This window comes from Otolemur garnettii, unplaced genomic scaffold, assembly GCF_000181295.1.
Source record: "Otolemur garnettii isolate 467f Iridium unplaced genomic scaffold, OtoGar3 scaffold00112, whole genome shotgun sequence".
In the NCBI taxonomy this organism is placed as follows: Eukaryota; Metazoa; Chordata; class Mammalia; order Primates; family Galagidae; genus Otolemur; species Otolemur garnettii.
Genome location: NW_003852507.1, coordinates 2,043,890 through 2,071,605, shown reverse-complemented (window position 1 = coordinate 2,071,605; position 27,716 = coordinate 2,043,890). Strand labels below are relative to the sequence as shown.

The window sequence follows — 27,716 nt, the reverse complement described above, 5'->3', positions numbered from 1 at the left end:
ATAGATTATAGCCTGTTAAAGTTCTGGTTAGAAAGACCACTGAGACAAAAATAAATCCCTTATTTCATAATTTGTATTATAAATTCCTTGTGTGCCTTTGAACACATAACAAAAACTAAGGTAAAAAACAGGCTATGTTCCCTAGACTTATTTGTTGTCAACAATTTTGCCCCGTTTGCTTTTGTTTCTCAAGCAGACAGCCTATATACAAGTAAAAATAACTTGGAAGGAAACGAATTTCAAAATGAGTGTGAAGGCAATAATCTAAATATTTAGAGTCTAGTTAGGAGATTCTATTACTGAGATGTATACTGTATTGGTATAGTTGACATAATAATTGTAGTATGTATAGCAAAAAAATAGAGGACTACTGATTACAACTCTACATGAATAGAATTAGAAAAGCAAGATTTTCTTAATCTAAGTTGAAACATTCTTATTATAAATTATTTATTTTCTGTGAACAGCCAAAAACCTGTATCAGAAACGTGGACTTTAAAATACCTTAAAAAAAAAAAAATACACGAGGAGAGATTCTTCACATAAAAAGGAACGTATCTTGAATATTCTAACTGACTGGTTTAAAGATTGTTTTAAGTGACAGTTTAAGCATATTTTACTAGTTTAAAGATGTTTTAGGTGACATTTTAGTCCCTGGGAAAACATCCCCCATAAGTTTCACTTTTATTTCATTCCAAATTTTCTGCTTGTCAGTAAGTTAAGTAGATTTGTGGCGGTGGTCAGAGTTTTCTGGGATTAAGAAAATTCTACGACAAAATGATCACAATAGATTTGAAATGCTTCCTGTTTTGTTATTGTATTCTTTTTGATCAACTCTCTATATAGTATATGCCTCATTAAAAAATGGCTTGTGGATTTTCCTGGGTTTTTGAAAAATAGTTGAAATTTGTGTTCTAAGTGTAAAGAAGGATGGATTGATGCACTTTGGATAGATGGATGTAAGAGCCTTCTCTCTCACAATCTTAAAACTTTATTTTTAACATACTGTTCGAAGAATCAAATACTAAGTATTTGCTTTAATATTTAAAACTTAAGAATTTAACTCCTATTAGTATAACTTGAATGCTTAAGATGGTTAGCAGATGAAATGGCAGATGCACGGTTTTATTTAGGGCATCCAGTATTTAGCAGAGGAAGTAACTGCGCTGTAAGGGAATTGTAAATCTAAGGATGGCTCCTTTTTTCTGAAGTGAAGAAAGTTGTCTTAAGTGTTGTTCATTATCTCTACAGCTGGAGTTTCATTACGAAGTGTGCTGGAATAACCAGGGTATTGCAGCAGCAGAGAAACTAAGCATAGTAAATAAAAGAATTCCTGTATAACATGCTTCCACGCTCCTCTGTGTTCTGTGGTACTGTTTGTGCTGAGCTAAAGCATCTGCTACCTCAAGTTAAGCGAGAACAAACTCAACATGGCGTGAAATTACTGCACTGCCATTCACATTCATTAGAGTTAGATTGTTACTAGCCACAGGCATGACTGGCTTTTGCATGAATAATAAAACAAAATGCTGCTTTGTGAATTTACCTTAAAACATTACAAGGCACAGTAACTAACCTTGAGCCTGTGTTAAGTATTTTGCAGGAGTGGGTTTATCCTAGAGTAACTTTCCTCACCACAACTGGATAACCAGTAAATAGTACTTAAAAGTTGGGAAGAGGTATGGGATGAGGCCTTGGGAACAGGCATTTTGTTAAAGGTTTAGTTTACGCATTTTTAAATGCTAATATTTATTGTGTCAGGCTGTTAAAGTATTAAAGTTATGTTAAAGTAGCATTTGGCAACTATCAGAATAATGATAAAAAATCATGAATGGATGTTAAAGATAATGGGTCCCAATCTGATGAGGATTAGGATAGTTATGCAGTTATACGTATAAAGGAAAAATAGTATCTTTATAGAGGAGAATCCTGGCAGATACCTCATCCAAATGATAAAGTTATCCCTAGCAGAGAGGCATGTTGACTCCATGTGCATCATGCTGTGATATGATATGATATGCACTGAGAAGACATTACTTGGTGTTATTCCTGTAAAAAAAAATTGCATAACCTGAATCTAATTATGAGAAAACACCAGACAAACCCAAATTGAGGGACAGTCTACAAAGTAACTGGCCTGTACTCCTCAAAAATGACAGCGTCATGAAAGATACCTTACATAACTGCCCCACACGGTGTCCCTAAAGTCGCCATCCATAGGGAAAATGGGAAATCGTAGTTAAATGTCTCTTTATTTATAAAATATTCATCACGAAATCTTACAAAATGTTCTCTACGTGTTGGCCACCTCTTTATGAAATTTTGTAACGAATAGTTCATAAATAAAGGTATATTTAGCTATAGTTTCCCATTTTCCCTATGGATGGTGACATTAGGGGAAACTTTTGGGATGCCATGTAGATTAAAGAAGATGAAAGAGACACGAAAACTGAATAGAATGTGTGGTCCAAATTTTTCTTTTTATTTCCTTGAAAACTGGCCCACTGGAGCATTAAGAGTCTAAATGTAATATTATACTCAGTTTCTCCCATATTTTTCTTTTCTAGTTTATGTAGATTTTAAGCAGTATTGCAGGTTTGGGCTGGTATTTTTATTTTTTATGTATGTATGTATTTAATTTTTGCACAAACCTGCGTTGGTATTTTTATGCAACTGTCATGAATGTTAGGTTTCCCATCCCAATTGAGTTATATTTCAAACTATTGAAAACTCAAAAATAATACTTTTGCTTTGCCAAATCTTCAGTAAGTGGGGGTGGAATCCTCTAGTCCTTAAGAATACTAGAAGATAGAAAAATACTAGAGTTTCATGAGCACTTAAGGAAGGAAGTAGTAATCGATAAGATAAATTCATAAAGAAGTTTGGTATGATTTTTAGATAGATAGGTAGTTATAGGAATGCTTTATTTTCAGAAAGGCATTTTGATGGGTGTCTGATTTCCTTGTGGACTAGATGAAGGAATTGAGCGTGCTTAATGGAATAAATAATTAATTGAATAGCCATAGATGGTTTGTAGTGCTGTTTTTCTAACAAGTACCTTATCTATTCTTAGTCTTGTTCTATAATTTGTAACTCAGATAAAGGCACTGGTGACACATGGGTCAAATTTTATTTTGGGGGGAAGGGAGTCATATTTTAAAATGATAAAAATTTAGGAGAGACGCTCAAAGCATTAGATGACCAGAACAGGGACTGAATGATAATGCTGGCTGAGAATATTAAGCAGAAATATACTTAAATAAATTTAACAAGAATAAATTCTGCAGGAATAACTAGTCTTAGGATGATGAAAAAGGTGGGGGGGGGGAAGCTTTGGGTGTCCAACTTGCAGCCCACAGACCACACATGGATTCTTTGAGACCTGTTTTGCTTATCTGTGATGTCAGATAGTGCAAAAATTATCCTCAGACTTTTTTTTCACTGATCAGCTTCATTAGTGTTTATTTAATGTGGCCCAAGACAACTCTTCTAGAAATGTGTGGCAAAAAAAAAAAAAAAAAGGTTGGGCATGCCTAGAAATTTAACCATATGTGCCCAATTTATTGATTTATTTCTTTTAATATATATCAGTTGGGGTCCAATCAGAAAAATGGAAGCCACCCAGGTATTTCAAACATAGGAAATGTAACACAAGAAATTGATTGTACAGATGTTAGAAGAGCAAAGGGCAAAGGAGGAAAAAAGGAACACTGAGTTATTAAAAGAATAGCATATTAAATATATCTCTCTGAAACACTGGAGAACAAGGTTTGGAATTGATTTCTGTCTTTTTTTTCCTCTCCCCCCCAATATTGCTTCTTCAGGTCAGTAACAGATCCAAGAGATGGAAAGAGAGTAGCACTCAAAAAGATGCCCAACGTCTTCCAGAATCTGGTCTCTTGCAAAAGGGTCTTCCGAGAATTGAAGATGTTGTGTTTTTTTAAACATGATAATGTAAGTGAAATTGGTGTTTGGGGGAATCTATTTCCTAAACATACTTCATTGAATTAGTGAAGAGCAAATGAGAGTTTAAAAGGGGGAGGGGAGGCACATGTGGTTCAGCACCTATGCTCAGTGAGTAGGGCGCCAGCCACATACACCGAGGCTGGCGGGTTTGAGCCTGGCCTGGGTCTGCTAAACAACAATGACAACTGCAATCGAAAAAAAAAAATAGCTGGGCATTGTGGTGGGTGCCTGTAGTCCCAGCTAGTTGGGAGGCTGAGGCAAGAGAATCACTTAAACCCAAGAGTTTGAGGTTGCTGTGAGCTGTGATGCCACAGCACTCTACCAAGGGTGACATAGTGAGACCGTCTAAATAAATAAGTGGCTACATGTAAGTAATATTTGGAAATTGACTACAGTTTTATGCAAACTGTGAAAAGCAGTAAACACAGCAGTGAGGTTATAGAATACCTACTGATAGGCTTTCATTTCACACATTCTTACTGAAAGGGACATGCACAAATAGCCATGCACGCACCCACAAAAGCTTTCTAAGCTATATTTTTCCAGTACTTTGCTTTTTTTTTTTCAATTTATATTCTTTATGTCTTTATAACTTTCTTAAATTTTTACTATCAAGATCAGTGGTTTTTTAAATTAGAATCACCTGGGGGATCCATTTTATCAACATTTTTTTTGAAGATTTGCAAATTACCTTATGCATTGTATGACTTGCACAAGGCCTAACCTCCAAATTAGGAAACGTTGAACCTAATAAGTTTCAGACTGGCTTCTGGATTGTGATGTTACACTCTGCATTTGTCATTTGAATGTCTTCTTTGATTCTAAAAATATATTATTAATTAAGTTTAAAGCCCACAGAAAAGGAGTATGTATTTGTAGGGACAACAAGTTAGAAAGAAACTACAGCCCAGACTTTTATTAAGGGACATAGAAACCTGAGGCATAGTAAACCCTTTTTGTGATTGAATGATAAGCAAATTGACAAATATTAATTAATGCAAAACAAAGTTGATATTTAGCTGAGAAATAACACTAATATTCAGCATAAAAATAGAGTGTTATATTTGGCAAGTGATTTAAATGGGAATAATTGGCCCCTGGTTTTAAGTGTTTTATTTTTACCCTTTAATATTTTTAATCAGAGGTTGTGAGAGGTGTGGAAATAATTTCTCCTATAAAAATAGTACACGGCACTCTAGCGAGGGTGATAAAGTGAGACTCTGTATCTACCAAAAAAAAAAAAGAAAGAAAGAAAATAGTACAGCCCTTAAAGTAACACAGGTTAGCTTATTTATGGCTGTGTTTAGAGATGTGAAGAGTTATGGACAAATAGACTTGTGCTTTGAGAGATAGTTTCCCTCAACTAAGCCTGAATTTAAAAATTGAAACATGTAAATTTTGCCTGGAGGTTCTTAGCATTAGAATCTGTTTTCAATTTTACATGAAAAGAAAAACTGTCTCAAATTCCTTATGTAATACTCAGCATATGCTATTTTAATTGCTATAAGAAGAACTTTATCAGAAAAATGGCAATTTCTTATGGGTCTGAGTGTTTATTTGCACAATAATCTTTAGAACTTTGGCCCAAGTTTGGGTCTCACTTTAAGAAAGAAATCTGCAAAAGCTTGAGGTATTCTGTTAATTAAGCACAAAATGGTTCACTTGAATTCCTTGGCTTGCCTATTTCATTTTGTTGATCACCCCTCTTGAAATTTCTTTTTCTTAAACCTTTAAAAAATGGCTGGGCACAATGACTCTCATCTATAATCCTAGCACTCTGGGAGGCCAAGGCAGGTGGATTGCCTGAGCTCACAGGTTCTAGATCAGCCTGAGCAGGTGCAAGACCCTGGACGTTGTGGCAGGCACCTGTAGTCCCAGCTACTCGGGAGGCTGAGACAAGAGAATCACTTGAACCCAAGAGTTTGAGGTTGCTGTGAGCTATGACACCATGGTACTCTACTTAGGGCGACAAAAGAAGACTCTGTCTCAAACAAAACAAAACAAAACAAAACACACACACAAACCTTTTAAGAAAGGATTGCTGTCTTTCAGTCAGTTGGAACTGCCTAGCATTATATTGGTTTGTTATTTCAAAACACTGCTTGAGTTGCTATTTTATAACTGGTTCCTCGGATTTTAGAAGTAATTTAGAATGATATCTAGTGCTTTCTTGTTTCTTGAATTTGCCTTAGTGTGCCACTCCAGCATGAAAAACTACAGACTTTTTGTACATTGTCAGAGACTCAAGTAAAGGTATTCATAATGAAGTTTAACTATTTCAAAGGTTGCATCAGAAATTTTCTTCCTGAAGATCTCAGTGGTTTATTATAAAATATTCAGACCATCTTTATAAAGGTTGCATGGTATAATAAGCTTCTGTTTATCTAGTTGGTACCTTTGCTTATGGCTCATTCCTCTGGATTAACTAAGTTACAATGATAGTGTCAGAGTAAGTAGTATTAAAAAAAAAAAAAGAAACTGAATTCTTGAAAATCACACCAGTTAAGACATATAACCAATCCTAATGTAGTCTATAAGAGATGAGCTTTAAATCAGAACTGGGTTTGAATCATGGTTCTACTCTTTTCTGCTGGTATGTTTTGGGCCTATTTTCTCTAAACTCTCTTTTTATTTCCAAAATGGGCATAATAAGAGGAGAAATAATGGTATATGATTGTTACAGAAATTAAAGTTTGAAAATGCATGTAAACCTTTTAAAACACACACACAACATTACTGTTTAAAACTGATTTCTATCATAAAAAGAATAGGTTGGGAGTGTTGGCGTACACCTGTAATCCCAGCACTTTAGGAGGCCAAGGCAGGAGGAACGTTTGAGGCTAGGAGTTTAAGACCAGCCCAGGCAACATAACAAAGTTTTTTAAGGCTGGGCACAGTGGCTCACTCCTATAATCCTAGCACTCTGGGAGGCCAACGTGGGTAGATCGCTTGAGCTTATGAGCTGGAGCGATCAGTCTAAGCAAGAGTGAAACCTGTCTCTAAAAGTAGTTGAGCATTGTGACAGGCACCTGTAGTCCCAGCTACTCAGGAGGCTGAGGCAAAAGATCACTTCTTGAACACAAGAGTTTGAGGTTGCTGTGAGTTATGATGCCATAGCACTCTAGCAAGGTCAACAAAGTTGGACTCTGTCTCAAAACAAAACAAACTTTTATAAAAAATTAGCCCATGGTGTAGTGCACACCTATAGTCTCAGCTACTCTGGAGGCTGCGGCAGAAGGATGGCTTGAACCCAGGAGTTGAGGTTATAGTGAGCTGTGATTGCACCATTATGCTCCATCCTGGGTAAAAGAGTAAAACCCTGTCTCTAAAGAAATTAGAAAATAAAAGGAATTTTTTAAAAAAATAATGTCTCTGATGTCTGTGGGAGTGTTTAAAAGTGAGGCAGGTAGTTGGAGATCAAGATGGTATGGTACCACTATTTAATTTGTAATGAATTTCTTTTATGCGCTGAGGTCTATCTCCAAATGCATCTCAGGGCCACATAGCTGGTATGTGTGGAATGCCAGTCTAAGAGGCACCTGATATTTGATGTCGTTAAGGCAATAATTATTTATTGTGTCCTGTGTAAGGAGTATAGTGCTAGCTCGGTCGTGTGGAGGAGTCACAAAAATCTTGTGACTTTGTCCTTTTTGAAGGGTTGTGTTTACCACATAGTGGCTGTGTGTTGGGAAATACGCTAGGTGATTTATTTATATTCATATATCAATTCATTTACTCCTTAAAAATCTTACTAGATAGAGCTTACTAACCCTACTTTATGGAAAAGGAACCAGAAGTATAGGATTAAGAAACTTTCCCAAAGGCACACAGAGAAGATTATAAATCTGTTTGGCTCCAGGGCACATATCTTTAATTGGGTAAGCATTTATTATGCACATCCTATATGCCTAAACTACATTAGCCTCAGGGGTCTTTACCTTTAATTAGTTTAACTGATTTTCATAGTATGATAAATATTACGATAAAGATGCTATGGGAAGATTGCCTACATGGTTAAACATTAATGCAGGGCAGTGTCTGTGTTATGTGCATAGCAGAGAGCTGGAAAGTCAAACCTAGTAGCCTATCAGGAGGCTCTCTGTAAAGGGGAGCCTTAAAACACAAATTCCTGGGTCTCATGTCAGGCCTACTAAATTGGGATTAGATTGAGACCCAGGTAGCTGTAATTTTTACAGCTTCTCAGATGTATGGTGGCGTCCAAGAATCATAATATTAAGGAAAAATGAAAAATTGTTGCGGGCTTAGAAACTCAAACATGCATCAAACAGAGAAGAAAATCCAGAGTAAGATTTGATTGAAGAAGAAAGGAATGTCATGATAACGATGACACTTAGAAAGATTAACCCGGTCACTCATCATAGGAAGGTTGGGTTTTAATTTGGATAGTTTTTTATGTCTTGAAGAATAGATATCAAGCCCTAGGAGGCTTTGGATTTTCTTTCGAAAGGAACCTTCAAAGTCATTATATCAGATACATTGATTCAGGTTATCAGACTGAATTTTTATATAACACACATCTGAGTAGCTCCTTCACCATCTTAAAGGATAAGTTCACCTTGCTTTAGTAACTTAGGGAAACAGAAGCGGGCTTAACTTTCTAAAGATTGTTGTTTAGACTTATTACTAGTATCTGATCAAAATCTGAGCTATTATAAAATCTGGCACAATCTCTATACCCATCTATGTACCTGTAATATACTTTGTCATACGATCAGTATGGAAAGTGATGACTGAGGGTTTTTTTTGAATCTGGTACTCCTTTGAGAATCTGATGAAAGCTATGAACCCTCTCAAAAAATGCACATGTATGGAATTTTTATGTCATTTTACGCTTTCACTTGTCCTCTACAGCCCATTTAAAGCCCCCTTGAGGGCCCATTGATTTCTCCTAAGAGCCCCTGTACTACAAATGTTGGGCATTTTCCTTTCTTTAGGCAGTAGCACCACGCACGTATTAGACAATCAGTCTATTTGAAAATTGAATAAGGGAATGAAAGTGACAGAACAAAAGAAATTTCAGGGTCTGGAATGACAATAACTTCAGTGATCTCTCTCAGGGTTATTTTTTCCCAACCTTAGCTCTAGAGCACTATAGAGAGGGGTAGAATGAGGCAAACAAAGAAAGCTCTTTCATTTGTGTGTGTGTGTGTGTGTGTGTGTGTGTGTAGTCTAACCTAACTCAAACAAGGCCTCTTTGGATTCTTAAGTTAGTTAGAAAATCTTATCAATATGGGAAAAATAGATAGGACTCTTCTCTCAATGCAGACATGCTGTTCAGCTGCAGCCATTACTAATACTAACTGCTAAGTAATACTAGTTAGTATGCTAACTAATACTCGTTGGGCAGCTGCTGAAGAATGTGAAAAAACAAAGGATGCTCTGGAGGTGGATTACTTTTCAGGGGATTTGGTTTTAGTTTGTGGCAGATTATTGATGCATAGAGCCATCTCCCATGTTTATGGGTTGGAAGACTCCATGTAGTTGATAGGCCTTTTCTCCTCAAGTTGAGCTATATATTCAATGTAATTCTAATCAGAATCCTAGCAGGGTTTTACCAGTATATGTATGTAGAAATTCACAAACTTGTAAAATGTATGGAAATATAAGAGATCTAAAATAACTCAATCTCAAAGAATAAATAAATTTGAATACAGTTAGAAATTCATAGTACCAAGTATTGAGACTGCTTTCAGGCTTGGAGACTCAATCCTAGATATCAAGCACAAGGTATCAGAACAAGGTCAAAGAAATAGATTACTGGAACAGAATAGGAAGCCTGTAAACTGGTATACACATAAACATATTTACCTGATTAACAAGAGATGCCACTGCAGTTCAGTGGGGAACTGAATGGCCATTGCAGTAAACACTTCTAAGTCAACTAGATATCCATATGAAGAAAAAATCCTAGTCCCTACTTCACACCATACTCATAAATTAGTTCAAAATGGCTCATAGACTTAAATGTGAAAAGTAAAATAATAAAACTTCTATAATAAAACATATAGGCAAATATCTTCATGACTAAGGTAAACCAAGAGTCTCAATTGGACAAATAAAGCATTAACCATGAAAAAGATAGGATTAACCATAAATAAAATAAAGTATTAACCATAAAAAACATGTTAATTTGGATACCATTAACGTTAAGAACTAATGTTAATCAAAAGTTAAGAGAGTGGGTTGGGCACAGTGGCTCATACCTGTAATCATAGCACTCTGGAAGGCCAAAGTGGGTGGAGACCAACTTGAGCAAGAGTAAGACCCATGCCTACTGAAAATAGAAAAAAACTAGCTGGCCATCGCAGTGTGGCTGCCTGAAGTTTTAGCTACTTGGGAGACTGAGGCAAGAGGATCACCCAAGAGATTGAGGTTGCAGTGAATTACGGTAATACCACTGCTCTCTACCCAGGGTGACAGAGTGAGACCCTGTGTCCAAAAAAAAAGGAAAAAGAAAAAAAGTTAAGAGAATGAAAAGACAAACCTTAGGCACATATCCAACAAAATACTTGATTTCCAAAATATACTATGGGCTAGAACAAGTTTTGAAATGAATATTTAGTGTGTAAAGAAGATAATTAGAAATCAGTGTTTTACTTGACTTTTTAAAATTTTTTATTTTTGGAGACAGAGTCTCACTCTGTTGCCCAGGCTAGAGTACGGTGGCATCATTATAGCTCACTGCAACCTCAAACTCCTGGGCTCAAGCAATACTTTCGCCTCAGCCACCCAAGTACCTGGGACTATGGGCACATACCACTACAACTGGGTAATTTTTCTAATGTTAGTAGAGACAGGGTCTTACTCTTGCTCAGGCTGGTCTGGAACTCCTAAGCTCAAGCAGTCTTCCTGCCTCAGCCTCCCAGAGTGCTGAGTTACAGGTGTGAGCTACTACACCCATTGAGACTAAAATTCTGTATCTAAATATCATAATTATTTGTATACAGAACTTCTATAAATCAAAATGTTTTGATCACCAGTAAAAGATTTAAGTATTTTACAAAAGAGGGTAACATATGAAAAGTGTTTGTCATTAGTCATGAGAGAAATGCAAATTAAAACTATAATGAGATATCACTATATGAGATCTGACAATTAAAGTTGCAAACTCGTCCTAGAAAAAGTGCTTCATACCCCATTGCTTAATTTCACTATGGTCACCTTTGAAGTACTCCCCTTGGGAAGCTATGCACTGATGCCAGTGTCTAGCCCACCCTTGAGAGCAATTTTGGAACTCATCAGAGTACACAAAAACACACAACAGCAATAATGAACACTGCACAGCAAGACACCACCACATGTCAACAGGATCACAGCTATGAAACAGAATAATATACTAAGGTTATACAAACCTTACTGAGTTGTTTGTACAGTGCTGCCAAAGTGAATGCCTGGTGGCAAGTTCACAAACTTAATTGTTGGACCTTATACAGTGTCAGCTCTGATGGTCATTCCAGTACAAGAGTTCCAAAATTGCTTTGAAGGGTGGACTAGGCACTGGCATCAGTGGGTAGCTTCCCAAGGGGAGTACTTTGAAGGTGACTTTAGTGATATTAAGCAATGAACTATCAAGCACTTTTTCTAGGATAAGTTCTTGGCAGACTGTGTATACCAGTCAGAATGGCTGAAATTACTGACAGTGCAAATACAAACTGTTGACAAGGATGTAGATCAACTGAAACGCTTACCCATTGCTAGTGAGAGCATAAATTTATAAAATTATTCAGGAAAACTGGCAGTTTCTACTAACACTAAATATACTCAGCAACTCAGCAGTTCTACTTTTTGTTATACATATACTCAAGAAACGAATGCCTATATCCCCCAAAAGACATGTGTAAGAGTGCTCATAGCAGCTTTATACGTAATAGCTAGAACTTAGACACAAGTATCTGCCAGCAGTCCTCTGGATAAATACTTAGTGGTATAGTCCAACCAGGTATTCGCATACTATACAGCAGTGAAAAGAATGAGCCAGTGCTGCACACAGCAACATGGATTAATCTTGCAGGCATAGCAGTAAATGAGAGAATCTGTACACCAGAGACTTCACATTTCTTTTCTTTTTCTTTTTTTGGAGACAGAGTCTCACTTTATTGCCCTTGGTAGAGTACCATAGCTTTACAGCTCACAGCAACCTCAAACTCTTGGGCTCAAGTGATCACCTTGCCTCAGCCTCCCAAGTAGCTGAGACTACAGGTGCCTGCCATGACACCTGGCTATTTTTAAAGACTGGGTCTTGCTCTGGCTCAGGCTGCTCTCGAGCTCATGAGCTCAAGCAATCCACCCACCTTGGCCTCCCAGAGAGCTAGGAAAAAGATTTCACATTTCATGATGCAATTTGTGTAAAGTTTGAGAACAGGCCAAATGAATCTATGGTGACAGATTCTGGTTGGTGTTTACATGCTTATATGTGTGTGTGTAAAAATTATTTGTATGCAACTCTATAAAAAGTAGATAACATAGTTCCTACTTTAAAACATTTAGAATCTATTGAGCATGAATGAGTAGGGGAGGAGTAATTTCTTTCCTAAACATGAGATTTAATTGGGTTCCTTTTATGTGTCTTACACTTGTCTTTGAGTTCTTGACTAGAAACCCAGTAAATGTTTATTCTATGAATGAAAAAACTAATTTCTGGTCCTTATAAGTTAGCATTGACATTATTCACAGCAATTCATTGTTTTGTTCATAAAAGACTGACTGATGCTGAGCTCAGACTGTAACCAGTTTATAGCGAATCTTGTAACACGGTGGAGGATAAAATCCTAAAAATCAGTATACACACGAGCTTCTGTCTATTTCTTAAAAGATTTGTGAAATGTGCTGAGGTGTTTTTTGGTAATGACCTTATTTAAAGACTTGAACTCACTTTTTGATTAGACAAGTCTGCCCTTTTTGTATTTGAGATCCTTTGAAAAGTTGGTGGTAATTTGGAGTACTTCGACTCTTTACAGACCAATCTTTGCAAGCATCCTCCTATTTACATCTTAAAGTTAATCTATACTCTATTCCCCCCAATAATGATGGAACTTAGAGAGGAACTCCAGCTATTTAAATGGGGAGTCAGGCGTGAGAGCTGCGATTTGAAACCCTGCTACCATTCCTTCTCCTTTACTTACTCATTTACATTACTCCTGAGACTTCTGGATCACTTTTACTGGTCTAAGTCCTGTTTTTGCCACTGAGAAACACTGTGGGATGCCATACTTTAATAAACATTTTGGAGTGGGAAAAGCACGAGGATAAAACAACAGGCATTAAAAAAAACTCCAGGCAGAGTTTAAAACATGGTGCCTTCAACCTAACAATCACAGCTAAATGCTGCAGCGTGGATTTCTAACCTTGTTTTATATGGCTTTTCTACAAAAAAAAAGCCTCATCAAACATAAAGTAAGAAAGCCCCATTCTTTTCTATCAAGGTTTAATAATGCATGGTTGTCACTTTCTTCTAGATAACCCTTAATTACAGTAGATAGATTTGAAGTGTCAAATAGCTTTGTCTAATGGACGTTGCATTCTTTTCCCCCTTCAACAGAATATATGTTGCCCAAGTAGAGAGTTAGAGTCCGAAAGATGTCAAGTAAAACACTAATTTTTATCTACTTCCTCCAGCATCAAATATTCATGTTAAAAAATTTTCTAGCATGTAATAAGAAATAAACATATGTGAATTTATAGCTTTAAAATATAGCTGGCTAATTATTGGCTAGTTTAAATATAGAAATTTATCTTTCATGATAAAAATTCTTAGAAGAAACGAAAATCTTCTGTTTTCTGTTTAAAATTCTAAGTGTAAATATTTTAAGTCAAAAAGGAAAGATAGACATTCCTTATAAACAACATTTATGTTATTGAGAAACCTCTAACTGGCTTTAAAGTAAATACAGGCTTTTTCATTACAGGAGATTTTAGTGTAATAAGATAAATCTTTATTTGAAATTTTAAACTGAGAAATACTTGACTGAAGAAAGAGCAACCTTTAAAATGAAAAGGTTTTCTTCTATAAGGAAATTGCAAGAAGAAAAGAAAAAGAAATAGAGAAGATATTTTTGACCTAAAAGTCAAAAGACATAAAGAAATTATAACATGTAAATCTTATTTAGCTCCTAATTTAGTCTAACAAAAATGTTTTCTAACGAAGAAACTGAAAATTAGATATTCAATGATATTAAAAACCATTTTTCAAATATGATCACTGTAGTATTTGAAGTTTTTTTATTACAGATATTGGTATATGGCTGAAAGCAATATATATTTCAAAATTATATAAGAGAGTAAAGGGTAGAGGTGAAACAAGAATATTTGTGTGTATGGATAACTAAATTCACATATTGGTTACATGGGTGTCCTTTATACTGTTCTGACCCCTTTTTTATGTTTGAAATTCTATATGATAAAAAATATTTTTCTTGGGCAGTGCCTGTGGCTCAGTGGGTAGGGTGCCGGCCCCATGTACCAAGGGTGACAGGTTCAAACTTGGCCCTGGCCAAACTGCAACAAAAAATAGCCAGGCATTGTGGCGGGCACCTGTAGTCCCAGATACTCAAGAGGCTGAGGCAAGAGAATCACATAAGCCCAAGAGCTGGAGGTTGCTGTGAGCTATGCCGCTACAGCACTCTACAGAGGGTGACAAAGTGAGACTCTTGTCTCTTTAAAAAAAAAAAAAAAAAAGAGGTGCCAAGGAGACAGAGACTTGTCCATTGCCCTCCTTAGTTTTTCTTTAAAAGACTAAGCTACAGATCATAAATTTGAATAAGTACCATATACTTTATTTCCTGTTAAATAGTTTTTCCATATCCTTTAAGTCTACTATTTCTCATTAGCTTAGCAAGGTAGATTCACATTCTTCCATGAAGTATCATAGATGGGGATTAAATTAGCTAGAAAACTGACAGGGCAGGTAGGCCTATTTGTTATGTTTGGAGGGCAGAGGGTACCACTCGTGTGTAGTAGCTGAAGTGTTGAAGTCTTTTTTCCTCACCCTACCAACTTCTTTTCTTGTACTTGATCTAAAATCCAAAATGCTTAGTACGATTCAAAGATATTTTGTGGGATGTATTTTCTGTCTTCCTCTTCTACTTTGTATTAGTCTATTTTCTTCCTACCCACTATTTTCCCTAAGCACCAGCTTCTCTTTTTATAAAATCTGCCCCAGTATCTTTACATTGCCTACCCCGGGATCCTCCTATTCAGCGCTGAAATCTTAAGAATAGTGTCACTTGAGGAAAGCCTTTTCTCCTCATCTTTCTTTCCAAGTTTTCTTCACAGTAATAAATGTTATAATTATGTATCTGTGATGATATATCTATTGATTTCTTTGCTTAATGCTTGCCTCTCCCCTCATCATGAGAGCATGAATAATACTATTTTGTTCATCAGTATAACTCGTACCACAGTGCCTTCTGGTTAGAAGGCAAATAGTAAATAATTGTTGAACAGAGGAATAAAGGAAGAAGTGATAGAGAAGGCCTCTGCTCTTAGAGCAACACTTTTGGGGCATTTCTCTCCAATTCTGCTCTTCTGTGCAGAGATTTCGAAAGCATGTGATGTAACCCAATTGCCTCTCTCATTTTTGTCTAAGTAGAATTTTCTGTAGGACTGTAAATTTGCAAACCCACCTTAAGGCTCAGGACTATGTTTCTTGTCTGGCAAATTGAGTTGATTTTAGTGGGCAACTGTAACTAAGCTTTAAATAATTAAAGAGTTGATAGTATTGACTTGCATTTATATTGAATTTTGTTTTCTTTTTAGTTATCTAAATTTGATCTTTTTTTTCCCCCCTTTTTCTCAGGTACTCTCTGCCCTTGACATACTCCAACCTCCACACATTGACTATTTTGAAGAAATGTATCCTAATGTGAAAAGAAGGGGACAATTTTTTATTAATTTGTTCTTCTAACACCTTTTGGGGTTCATGCCTTGAAGTATATTAAATCTCATCCTTACAGAAGTGATTGAGTACTGGAACCAGGTAATTTTGAAATACTAAGTATCCAGTAAGCTTAGTATTATCAATATATCCTATGCGATGTTACCATAGAACAGGACACCTGAACAGATAATCCTGGTTAGTCCCCACAAAGCCTTACGAGATAGATTATTACCACTCCCATTTTGCAGCGAAACCAATGAGGTAGCTGTATTGTAGTAGAAACCAGTAAAGTGTTAACAACAGCTGCCTGTCAGTTAAAAGGTGAATACTGTCCTTTTTTATAATACTTGAAGTAAGATGAAAATTATAAGGCTAATGTAAGTTAAATGTCTTATGTCCCTTAGAATAATGGTGGCAGTTGTGGTGGTTGTGATGCTATTACTTACAAGTTTTTATCAGATGCCAGGCACAATTCTAAACTCTTCATATGTATGAGTTTATTTAATTTCTATAGCAACCCTCTGGGGAAGGTACTATGGGGGTTTTTTTGCATTTTTATGGAAGATGAAATTGAGGCACAAAGGTAAGAAACTTGACTAAGATCATAGAGCTAGTACCTGTTGGGATTGAGGATTGATTCCATGCGATCTGACATGGAATGCATATAGTTTTATTTTCAACCCCTACTTACGTAATTGTCTCAAGATAGAGGCTTTAATATTCTGTTACTGTTGTTAATGTCTAACAATAGTGTGTTAGGTATTGTGCATAATAATCAACTGTAAAATAATGCATGGTAATAGCTCCTAGGACTATGGATTAAAAACAACTGAGACAATCTAGCCTATCTGACATTCCTAGGCAATGAATCACCAGTTTCCTTTCTGTATATAACTTGGGAAAGGTTTTAAATAAGATAGGGAATCCTGAATCCTTGAATTCGGTGCGCTCATCATGGTGCAGTGTAGCTGCTTATTAACACTTTAGGTGTGTGACTTAGAATGGAAACCAAAATAATAGTGAGATACTTTTTCTGATTCAGCAGTGAGATAAATGATAAATGAGCACTTCATTCTTACATAGGTGGTCAGGTAATTCCATAGTAAACAGTTGTCTCTGCTGATTTCCCTAGGAACAAGTAAGAGTTTCCCAAAGAGAAATAAAACTAAGCTGGTTAGGGAGTTGGGAAACCATGTAAGGTTATAGAATTGTCACTGATCAGCACTGCTGGGATGATTTGATCTGATAAACCAAAAGCTGTTGAATGCTATTCTGTTGGCTCTCCTATTTCTGCAGGTTCTGCATCTATGGATAAAAAATTTTTTTTAAATAACAAATAATACAAATGATAACAACTATTTATATAGCACTTAAATTATATTAGATATTATAAATAATACAAATATGATCTAAAACATGCAGGAGATTTTGTATGGATTGTATACAAATACTATGCCATTTTATATAAGGGACTTGAATATCCATGAATTTTAGTACCTGCCAGGGGTCTTAGAACCAATCTGCCTTAGATACCAAGGGACTACTATAATTCTTGGTGATATTTTAACCCACAAATTCTTTATGGAATTAATCTTTTTGTAAAGTAAAGGATTAATTCAGTGGACTTGGGGTACTCTAGTCTACACATTCTAAAGGACTGACCCCTTGACCAGTTCTTGACTGGTAAGAGTGTCATTATATGGATGAAACCTTAAGCCAGGCAAGATGTTCTGACACACCCTTTTTTAAAAGTATAGAATTAATGGGCGGGGTGGCTCATACCTGTAACCCTAGCACTGTGGGAAGCTGAGGCAGGAGGATTCCTTGATCTCAGGACTTCAAGATCAGCCTAAGCAAAAGCCAGATCCCATCTCTACTAAAAATAGAAAATTAACTAGGTGTGGTGGTGCACACATGTAGTCCCCGCTAATTGGGAGGCTGTGGCAGGAGGATTGCTTAAGCCCAGGAGTTTGAGGTTGCTCTGAGCTCTTACACCATAGCACTCTACTCAAGGCACAGAGACTCTTGTCTGGAAAAAAAAAAAAATCAACCTAAAAGTAGAAGAATTGAGAAAGTTCTTTTCTCCACATCTGTAGGTCAGTAGCAGCAACTAAGGAGAAAGGATTAATGATTTCATTTCACAGAGTTCCTCAAATTACCTGGGTCCTCATTGAAGAAAAGGAGAGTGCTGGTAAGAACTGGGCAGCAATTGCTTCTTTCAGCAGACATACCTCCTTACACTTGGCAAGAAACTGCCCTCTTTATACTTTTAGTTGGTTGGAGGGAAATCCACATACTAGAAGCCATTCCAGTCAGTATGTGGTACCTTTTCTGCTTTGGAAATGAAGTTGCTAAAACCAGACCTTGAAATTAGAAGAAATTCTCTTTATTATACATGAGTTGGGAACCACCACCCTCAGTTTCAATGATTTACCAGAAGGACTCATAGGACCCAGGAAAGTTTTAACCCTCATGGTTACAGTTTATTACAGCAAAAAGATAAAGATTAAGTTAACAGCTGGGTGTGGTGGCTCACCTGATTACACCTGTAATCCTAGCACTCTGAGAGGTGGAGGCAAGTGGATTGCCTGAGCTTAGGAGTTCAAGACCAGCCTGAGCAAGAGTGCGATGCCATCTCTAAAAAAAATAGGTGGGTACCTGTAGTCCCATCTACTTGGAAGGCTAAAGCAAGAGAATCCCTTGAACCAAGAGTTTGAGGGTGCTGTGAGCTATGACGCCATGACACTCAACCCCAGGGCAACTGAGTGAGACTCTGTCTCTAAGAAAAAAAAAAAAGAATAAGATCAACAAAGGAAAATGACTAAGTGATTGGCATAATGTTCCAGTGGTCCTTTCCAGTGGAGTTGCATGGGCAGTGCTTAATTCTCCCAGCAAAGACATCTGACAGGGTGGCAAGTGTTGGCCAATCAGGGAAACTCATGTGAGGCTTGATGTTCAGGATTTTTATTGTGGATCAGCCACATAGACATGGAGTGCCCCTTGACTGACCTTAGCTACTCAATCTCCAGCCCTCTTTTTCCCTTTCCCCCCTAGTGGTCAAACTGAGATAGCACGCCCCAAGGCAATAAGCAAATAAAATAGGTGTTCACCATAAGTAATATTGTTAGCATAAACTATCTGGCACAGCTAATATCCCAGCTATAGTAAGACACTGTTATCAGGTAGAAATTGCAGTGGCTCAAAGGTTATTTTCTAGGAGCCAGTCAGAGGACAGTCCTGAAGACTTGTAATCTGCATGGTTTGGGCAGCCCACTTCTGCTGAGTTAACCCTTTACTACACATAGGCCATCTGTGGGGAAAGAATGTAAGATCTATATTTTTCTATCTGTTTTTTCTATCCAATTTTAAGCACAAATTATTTATATCAGGCATTAATTTTGTGTGCTTGGGTTTTCTCATTCCTTTAAAAATCTTGTATGTGTCTCTGTAAGATAGGCCTTCTCAATTGCTTATTGTTATTGAATTATCATTTAGTTGTGTCTGGGAGATCTATAATTCATATTATTTCCAATACTAATAGAACAGAGGTAAAGTTAGCGTAGTTATGGTTTAAAACCATGAATGGGCTGGGCATGGTGGCTGATACCTGCAATCCCAGCACTGTGAGAGGCCAAGTTGGGAGGGTCACTTACCATTCTCACAATAACTGGCTGACTACAAAAAGATGGAGTTGGAGACCAGCCTGAGTAAGAATCATCTCTACTGAAAATGGAAAAATTAACTAGGCATCCTAATGCCTGCCTATATTCCTAGCTACGGCCCCTTGAGCTCAGGAGTTTAAGGTTGCAGTGAGTTACAATGACGCCACTGGACTCTACCAGGGGGCAACAGGGCAAGACCCTGTCTCCCCCCCCCCAAAAAAAATCAATTAAAAGCAGAAACTATTATAATGGATAATGCAGCAATATCCAACTACATGCTATCTATAAGAAACACACTGTAAACATAAAGATACAGACAGGTTAAAAGTAAAATGAATGAGGTTAGGTGCAATGGTTCACACCTGTAATCCTAGCACTCTGGGAGTCCAACACAGGAGAATCTCTTGAGCTCAGGAGTTGAGAACAGCCTCAGTAACAAAGTGAGAACTCATCTTTATTTTAAAAAATAGAAAAATTAGCTGGTCATGGTAGCACATGACTATGGCCCCGGCTACTCAGGAGGCTAAGGCAGAAGAATCCCTTGAGCCCAAGAGTTTGACGTTGCATTGAGCTGTGTTTGCACCATTCCACTCTAGCCCAAGCAACAGAGCAGAGACCTTGTCTCAAAAAACAAGAAAAACACCATGAGTGGCATAGGTGGTTTATTAGCTGTTGGTAGCTAATTTTAGCCCATTTCATTAGTTAGAATGTTTCTGTGAAATTCCCTTCTCCAAAATCGTTCACAAATGTTTGAGTAAAGAACCTTTGCCATAAAATATTCATGTAACACTCTGGTATATCATTTACTTAAATATTTTCCTTTATTAGGTCTCATCATACCTCTTAATTTTTTAGCTCCAGGTTAAAAAATTGACATGTCATTCTCACCATAGCTGGTTGACTACAAAAAGACAGAAAAAAAATCTTTCAAACTTAAACCTCAATATTCTTATGTTTTCGATCTTATCATTTTTAGCTATATGTAGAATCATGCAGAGAGAAAAAGAAATGTCTTAGAGTTGTGGTGTCATTTGGAAAAACCTGAATCCTTTTAACCGAAAAAGAAATCATACTGATAGCTGCCACAGGAATATAGAGATTTAGGAAGGAATAATTTAGCTTGGAGTATAGAATACTAAGAAGTTGTCATAGGACAGCTTTTAAATGAAAATGTAAGAAATACCTTAGGTACATACATGCTTTGCCTTTGCTGCTGATCGCTTTAATGTCCTGACTGTGAAGTTCTCTGTGTCCTGTGTTTATAATGCAAATAAATTTGTTGTAGCTAAAGCAAAAAAATCAAGTTTCCCCATTTCTCCTTATTTCTCTTTTTCTCTGGGGAAAACACACACACACACAAAAATTACCTAAAACACAAAAATATTGAAGATTAATAGGACATCAAGTTATCATACGAATTCAATATATTACCTGTTTGTGTCTGTAGCTCCCTCGGTAGTATCTCAAAAACATGGCATACACATTTATGTATGGTTTTAGATAATATTTTTTTTTTCTTTTGCAGTTTATTTTTTGGCCAGGGCTGGGTTTGAACCCGCCACCTCCAGCATATGGGGCTGGTGCCCTACTCCTTTGAGCCACAGGTGCCGCCTGACAATTTTTTTCTTTTTTTGAGACAGTTTTACTTTGTTACCCTCTGTAACGTGCTATGGCATCATAGCTCAAAGCAACCTCATACTCTTTGGTTCAAATGATCTTCTTGCCTCAGTCTCCCAAGTAGTTGGGATTATAGGTGCCTACTACAACATCTGACTGTTTTTCCATCCATTTTTATTAGAGACAGGGTCTTGCTCTTTTGCTCAGGCTGGTCTCGAACTCCTGAGCTCAAGTGATCCACCTGGCCTAGACAAGTTGTTTTTAATTTGGAGGATTGTTGTGTCTATAGATTTCAGAGTCAATAATATTTTGAATTTTAAATATACAATCATGGGATTATGCTTTTATGAAACTATAATCTGTAGAGTCTGTATGTGGCTCTGTTTTAGGCAAGTTCTGAGTGTGTTGCTATACATGCTGTGTATTTAGTTGAAGAGGTCATTACACAGAGTCAAAAATATATATTTACATTACTTAAGTTGTTAGTAATAACAATCTTAAGTAGTTATGCACTATATATACAGTAACATCATTCATTACTCTGTTTTCTAAGATTAGAAAAATTGGAGTGCTATATTACATAATCAAGGTTGAAGAAACATGTTAAGCCAGCTGATGCTGTAAAATCTAATTGAATAGTTTTTTTTTTAGTGAATAGTTAATATTGTTTTAGAAAATCTGAGTTCTGTGAGCATTTTTATGTAATTATGTACAGTAAGAATATCAGCATATATTAAGGTTACTCCTATGTATTCCGCAGAAGAGATTTAAACTGTAATAAAGTGATTAAATCAGTACCCACCAAAAATTTAGCTTGAGGTTTGAAACACTGTGCATTTTTATTTTTATTTTATATATACATATGTATTTTTCTTTTGAGACAAAGTCTCACTTTTTCACCTGCTGATAGAGTGCAGTGGTGTCATAGCTCACAGCAACCTCAGACTCTCAGGCTCAAGCAATTCTCTTGCCTCAGCCTCCCAAATAGCTGAGACTGTAGGCGCTCACCAAAATGCCGGGCTAAAGTTTTGAAACACCATGCATTTTTAGATAATGCTTTCAAGCAACTAAAAATGAAGACAGTATCTGGATTGTAACTCTTCATAAATCTGCCTATAGGATGCAACAGATACAGCGTAAGTCAGGTGTGCAAGGAGCATACATTCTCCATGACCTCTGTATCTTCTAGCTTTTTGTTTTCATAGTTTTTAATCTAATATATCAACCTAGTAACTATATTCTTCACTAATTTTAAAGATCATATATTTTTCTGAGCTGATGTTTTAGCTTTTAAAGGATTACATTTTCATTTTTCACTTTGAGTTTCTATTTGGAAATCTGCATGAAAACAATTTGGCACGTAATGACTTTGAGCCTATAAAATTTAATCCAGGAGAAACCAGTTCTAATTGTTTGATTAGAAAACTATTTATTATGCTTCAGTCAGGATTCTGGATGCTGCACATTGCATACAAACAGGCCCTTTCCCAGAACACTGAATGCTTACTGGATTCGGAATAAAAGTTTGGTTTGTTTTAGGAAAGGGAAAAGCTTATTTTTAACTCGAAGCACAATCTTAACATTTTATGGATAAGAATATAGGTGATACAGGTCTTTTGTGCTAGAAGTAGTTATATTCTAAACCCAGTGGAAATGAAGAGTCTAGCGGAGTGACCATGCATCCTGATTTGTCGAGACAGCCCTGGATTTTACCTGATATTCTGGCATAATTAAGTTCCTTCTTTCATTCTCAGAAGTGTCCTTGTTTGGATGAAAGGTTTGGCTCATGCAGGCAATGTTTAAACAAAAATCTCCTGTTATAAAGACAGTGAGGAACCCTTGGTGTCAGATTGGGCCAGTTAGAGTCTACAGTGCTATGAAACAGCCCTATAATCCTTAGGGAATCTTAGGAGTCAGTAAAGAGCCAAGAACAATCCAAGTGAAATGCATATGTGTGTATGTATGTGTACTCTTTCTGCAACAATAGTACCAGCAAGGACCAGAAATCTACATCCTGGGAGCTTTGAAGATTCACAAATTGTAAGAATCCCCTCTTCCTTTATTCCATAAACATTAGCTCAACTATGTTCCTAGAACCAGGAATTTTTGTCTATTCTGTTCTCTGTTCTATTGCCAGCCCTTAAGGCAGTGCCTGACAAAGAGTAGGGACAAAATAAATATCATCTGTGTCTCCACATTTATAATCTAGTGTAGGATACGATCACATAAATAATGGCTATGATACAGGTTGGAACATATGATAATAGAAAAGAACGCAAATCGTAATTTATCATTTTAGTTTCCAAGTTGAATCACTTGAAAAGCATTTGGTGATTTAAAACAAAAACTTTCACTTAACCGCTGTCACCAATCTTGGCTCCTGAACTCTGAAGCCTAAGACAGAAATGCAGGAAAAGGCAAAACCAGAATAATTTAGGACAGCGAATTCCTGACTTCACCACTTTGTTAATACCTGGGCAGCCTTGTTTATTCATTCAGCCAAACCTTTAGCACCACTGTGTGTCTGGCACTGTACTAATCACTGTGGTAGCTACAAAAACGAATAGTTTATTTACGTAGTTTTTAAGAAAAATTTAATGTGTCAGGCACTGTCCTCAACAATGTACTCTCCTATCTCCATTTTACAGATGATGAAATTGTAGCTCACAGAGGTAATTAAATTGTCCAAGGTCACTTAGAAATGACAATGTGATATAAACCCCTATTGTATAGCCCATTCAGCCAGGAGTGCTCTTAATCCAATATGCTCTATTGCTTCTTGATGCTTTTCTCAAGGGGAATATAGTTTATGGGGGAGAGATAAGATGTAAAGGATTAACTGTCATATTTGGTAGAATGTATCAAAAGAATAAAGACAGGTGGAATGGGACTATTTAAAAGGAGCAGAGGTTACTTCAAGCAGAAAAAAACAATAAGGAGACTTTGTGAAGGAAAAGACATTTCAGAGGAGGATCAATGGACAAGGACAGGTGGCATTGAAGAGAACAGATATTTTAGAGGGAAGAAATAAGTATCAGTAGCATAATTAGGGAATGGTAAGTAAATCACATCAAGTTGGCTAGAGTTTAACATACACAGATAATGAGAAATTATACTCGTTGGGGCAACATCATGGAGGGCTTTGAATGTTGAACTAAGGAAATTAGTCTTTATTCAATGTGCATTGGGGACCCAATGAGAGACTTTTTGGTGAGGCATAACAGTAACAGAAGTATACTTGAAAAGCTTAACAGAGAGTTTTTGTTTGGGATAATGAAAAAGCCTGGAAGAGGTAATGGTTGCCCAACATTGTGAATGGATTTATGCCATTGCATTGTACATAAAATGGGTAAGTTTTATGTTATGTATATTTTCTCACAACAGTCAGCTCAACACCTGTAGCTCAGCGGCTAGGGCGCCAGCCACATACGCTGAGGCTGGCAGGTTCAAACCTGCTAAACAATAATAACAACAACAAAAAAAAATAGCCAGGCATTGTAGCAGGCACCCGTAGTCCCAGCTACTTGGGAGGCTGAGGCAAGAAAATTGCTTAAACCCAAGAGTTTGAGGTTGCTGTGAGCTGTGATGCTACAGCACTCTACCAAGGGCAACAATGTGAGACTCTGTCTCAAAAAAAAAAAAAAATTGTAATGGTCATTGCCATTACCATTACCTTTAAGGAGCTCCTGGTTTAATAGAGATGATAGCTTTCAAATAATTATAATACCAGAGTAATCCAGTTTTACAATAGCGATGATAATCACATTCTCTAGTAGATAAAAAGCTACCCTGCCCTTCTCTTTTTTCCCACCCCATTCACAGATATAGAAATAGAACTAGGAAAACTTACCTGCAACTTAAATTTTCAGTGTTCGGTAGTCTTTTAACCAATACAAGATCAGTTACATATTAGTAGGATAAGTGGATTTTCAGTACGTATAGTCGTATTCTTATTTTTCCACAAAATTTTAAGCCATATCTGATCCGTAGTCATGGGTCCACATAACCCTTTTTTTCATAGCTATTCTAATAAAATAGCAATGTGAAATAACACCAATCTCCAGAGTGTCCCAAAGGTTGCCCCTAAGTCACCATACATAGGGAAAATGGGAAACTGCAGCTAAATGTAACTTTATGTACAAAATGTTCGTTGCAGCATTTTACAAAGAGGTGGCCAGCATGTAGTGAATATTTTGTAAAATGATATAAGGAATATTTTGTACATAAAGGTACATTTAGCTACAATTTCCCTATGTATGACAACTTTATAGGTGACTTTTTTTTTTTTAAGAGACAGAGTCTCACTTTGTTGCCCTTGGTAGAGTGCCATAGCATCACAGCTCACAGCAACCTCCAACTCCTCGGCTTAGGCAATTCTCTTGCCTCAACCTCCTGAGTAGCTGGGACTGCAGGCACTCACCACAACACCCGGCTATTTTTTGTTGTAGTTTGGCCGGGGCGACATTTGAACCCACCACCCTCGGTAAATGGGGCCGGTGCCCTACCCACTGAGCCACAGGCACCACCCTTTACAGGCGACTTTTGGGACATCTCATGTTGTTATATCTAAGAGCATAATGTGATTCTCTAGTAAGTGGGTACTGTGAACAAATGCATTAGGCACTATGTTGGGATCATGTATTATATGTAGACAGAGGAGGCAGATAGATCTTTTTAAATGGACCACCATTTATTTCATCTCTTCTCTACTACTATAAAAAGTACTCAGACGCAGACTTCTCTGATACGGTACCTGTCCACGATTCTTTCTTCTGGTACAGTTTGAATCTCTCTTTATTCTGAATCTTCTCTGCCCCTCAAAACTGTTCCTTTCAATATAATAACTTTGTCCTTTAAACTTTCCAACCAAAAGTGAGCTACACCAGTGATGAGTAGCCCTGGATAGGTGAGAAAGCGCATGTATATTGGCATGTTGGGAAGGAAACTTGCCCTCCCTTCAGCATACTGTTGCGGGTACGTATACCACATGCAGCTGTCTGCTCTGTTTTGATGACATCATTGCAATCTATCAGACTGGAGTAAATGCTTTAAAATTCTGTTGGGCAGAAGGACATTTGAAACTGAATTGTCTGGACATGGAAGTAAGGTTTTCAGATCTGTTACAGAAAGGTTCAGTGAGTCCTATTTGAATGCTCTTTTGGAAAAAGTGTTAGTATTCATTGTATTGGCGGTAGGAAGCATGATGCAGTTTATATGACTGACAGGTGCCTCCTTCACCTTCTGAATAAGTAAGAGGTAATTTTAAAAATTGTCCTTTTTCCTCATAAGTGAAAAAATTCAAGCAGTAGGATATTCCTAATCTCTTTCAAATACCTTTTTTTTATATATGTGCAGAAAAGTAGGGACTGTTCTGATCATTTCAGCTTCTGTTCCTTGGCTCGTACTCTCTGGATTTATGTGTGTGTGCATTTGCTTTAGGAAGTGATGATGATGGAAGATTAATCACCAGGCTCTATCGTCTACATTTGACAGGCACGGAAGCTTGTACTTTGCCTTCTTCGGGGCACTTTGGGAAGAAGAGAGCCGAGGTTTGAAATAACATCATTTTCTTTAGCATGTTCTTCTTGTTTTATTACGTATGTGGTAATAGCTTAGGTGACAAGGACTCATCTGACAGAACCTTCTGGGCTGTATCCAGAGTATGTAATATGACAACTTTTCCAGCATTTTTTTCTTTTATTTTCTGATGATAGAACTGATTTATTTTTTTTAATCTGTTTTAAATTTCAGTTGAGGTAGATTTAATTTTTGACATTCTATACAACAAATTAGTTACTTTTAAAAGAAAAGGATTTGCCCTTGTCTGGGAAAGATTGTTGTATTCAAACATTTTAACAGTGTGACCTTTTATTCCATTGATTTCTGTAGAGAAGCACAGGCATGCTTCGGAAAAGGTCAGTGATTCTAACTGAAGCACACTGATGTTTTTTTTTCTTCTGGTTGCAGAGGTGCCCGTGCTTTTCGTTACAAATAAAATGATGAGGTTTAGGGCTGACCATTTGTTACAACAGAACACAATTCTCTCTGTGACACACTGCTATTTTTCTTTCCTGTGGAAAGTATTGTTTGAAGTCAACATTATCTATAAACCAGATTGTCATTATCCTTACTATGTAATACCCTCATGTTTATTTCAGATCAGTTAGTTTCTGACCTGAAATCAAGGTTAAAATTTCCTTCCCCTGTGTACCTGATTTTGGAAAGAAGAAAAAAATGTGAGGAAAGAGATTTTATTAAGTCTCACATATTGATGGTTTTGGAATTTTTGTTTTTCAAAGAAGAATGCAGGATTTCAGAATGAGTGCTTAAGCATGTTAGTACTTAAAAATGTTTTAACTGTGGTACTTGTCATATAAGAGAATCTATGGGCTCAGCGCCTGTGGTTCAAGTGGCTAAGGCGCCAGCCACATACACCTAAGGTGGCGGGTTCAAATCCAGCCCGGGCCCACCAAACAACAATCATGGCTGCAACCAAAAAATAGCCAGGCATTGTGGCAGGCGCCTGTGGTCCCAGCTACTTGGGAGGCTGAGGCAGGAGACTCGCTTGAGCCTAG

General features: G+C 36.9%; 1 protein-coding gene across 1 annotated transcript in view; it reads left to right on the top strand.

The window, feature by feature from the left end:
• Positions 1-27,716, top strand: part of NLK (nemo like kinase) — a 178,817-nt gene that overhangs the window by 88,352 nt on the left and 62,749 nt on the right. The window contains exons 2-3 of the mRNA XM_003797166.3: positions 3,825-3,954; positions 15,782-15,837. Of these exons, the coding sequence (XP_003797214.1) occupies positions 3,825-3,954; positions 15,782-15,837 (186 nt within the window). The remainder of the gene's footprint in view (positions 1-3,824; positions 3,955-15,781; positions 15,838-27,716) is intronic.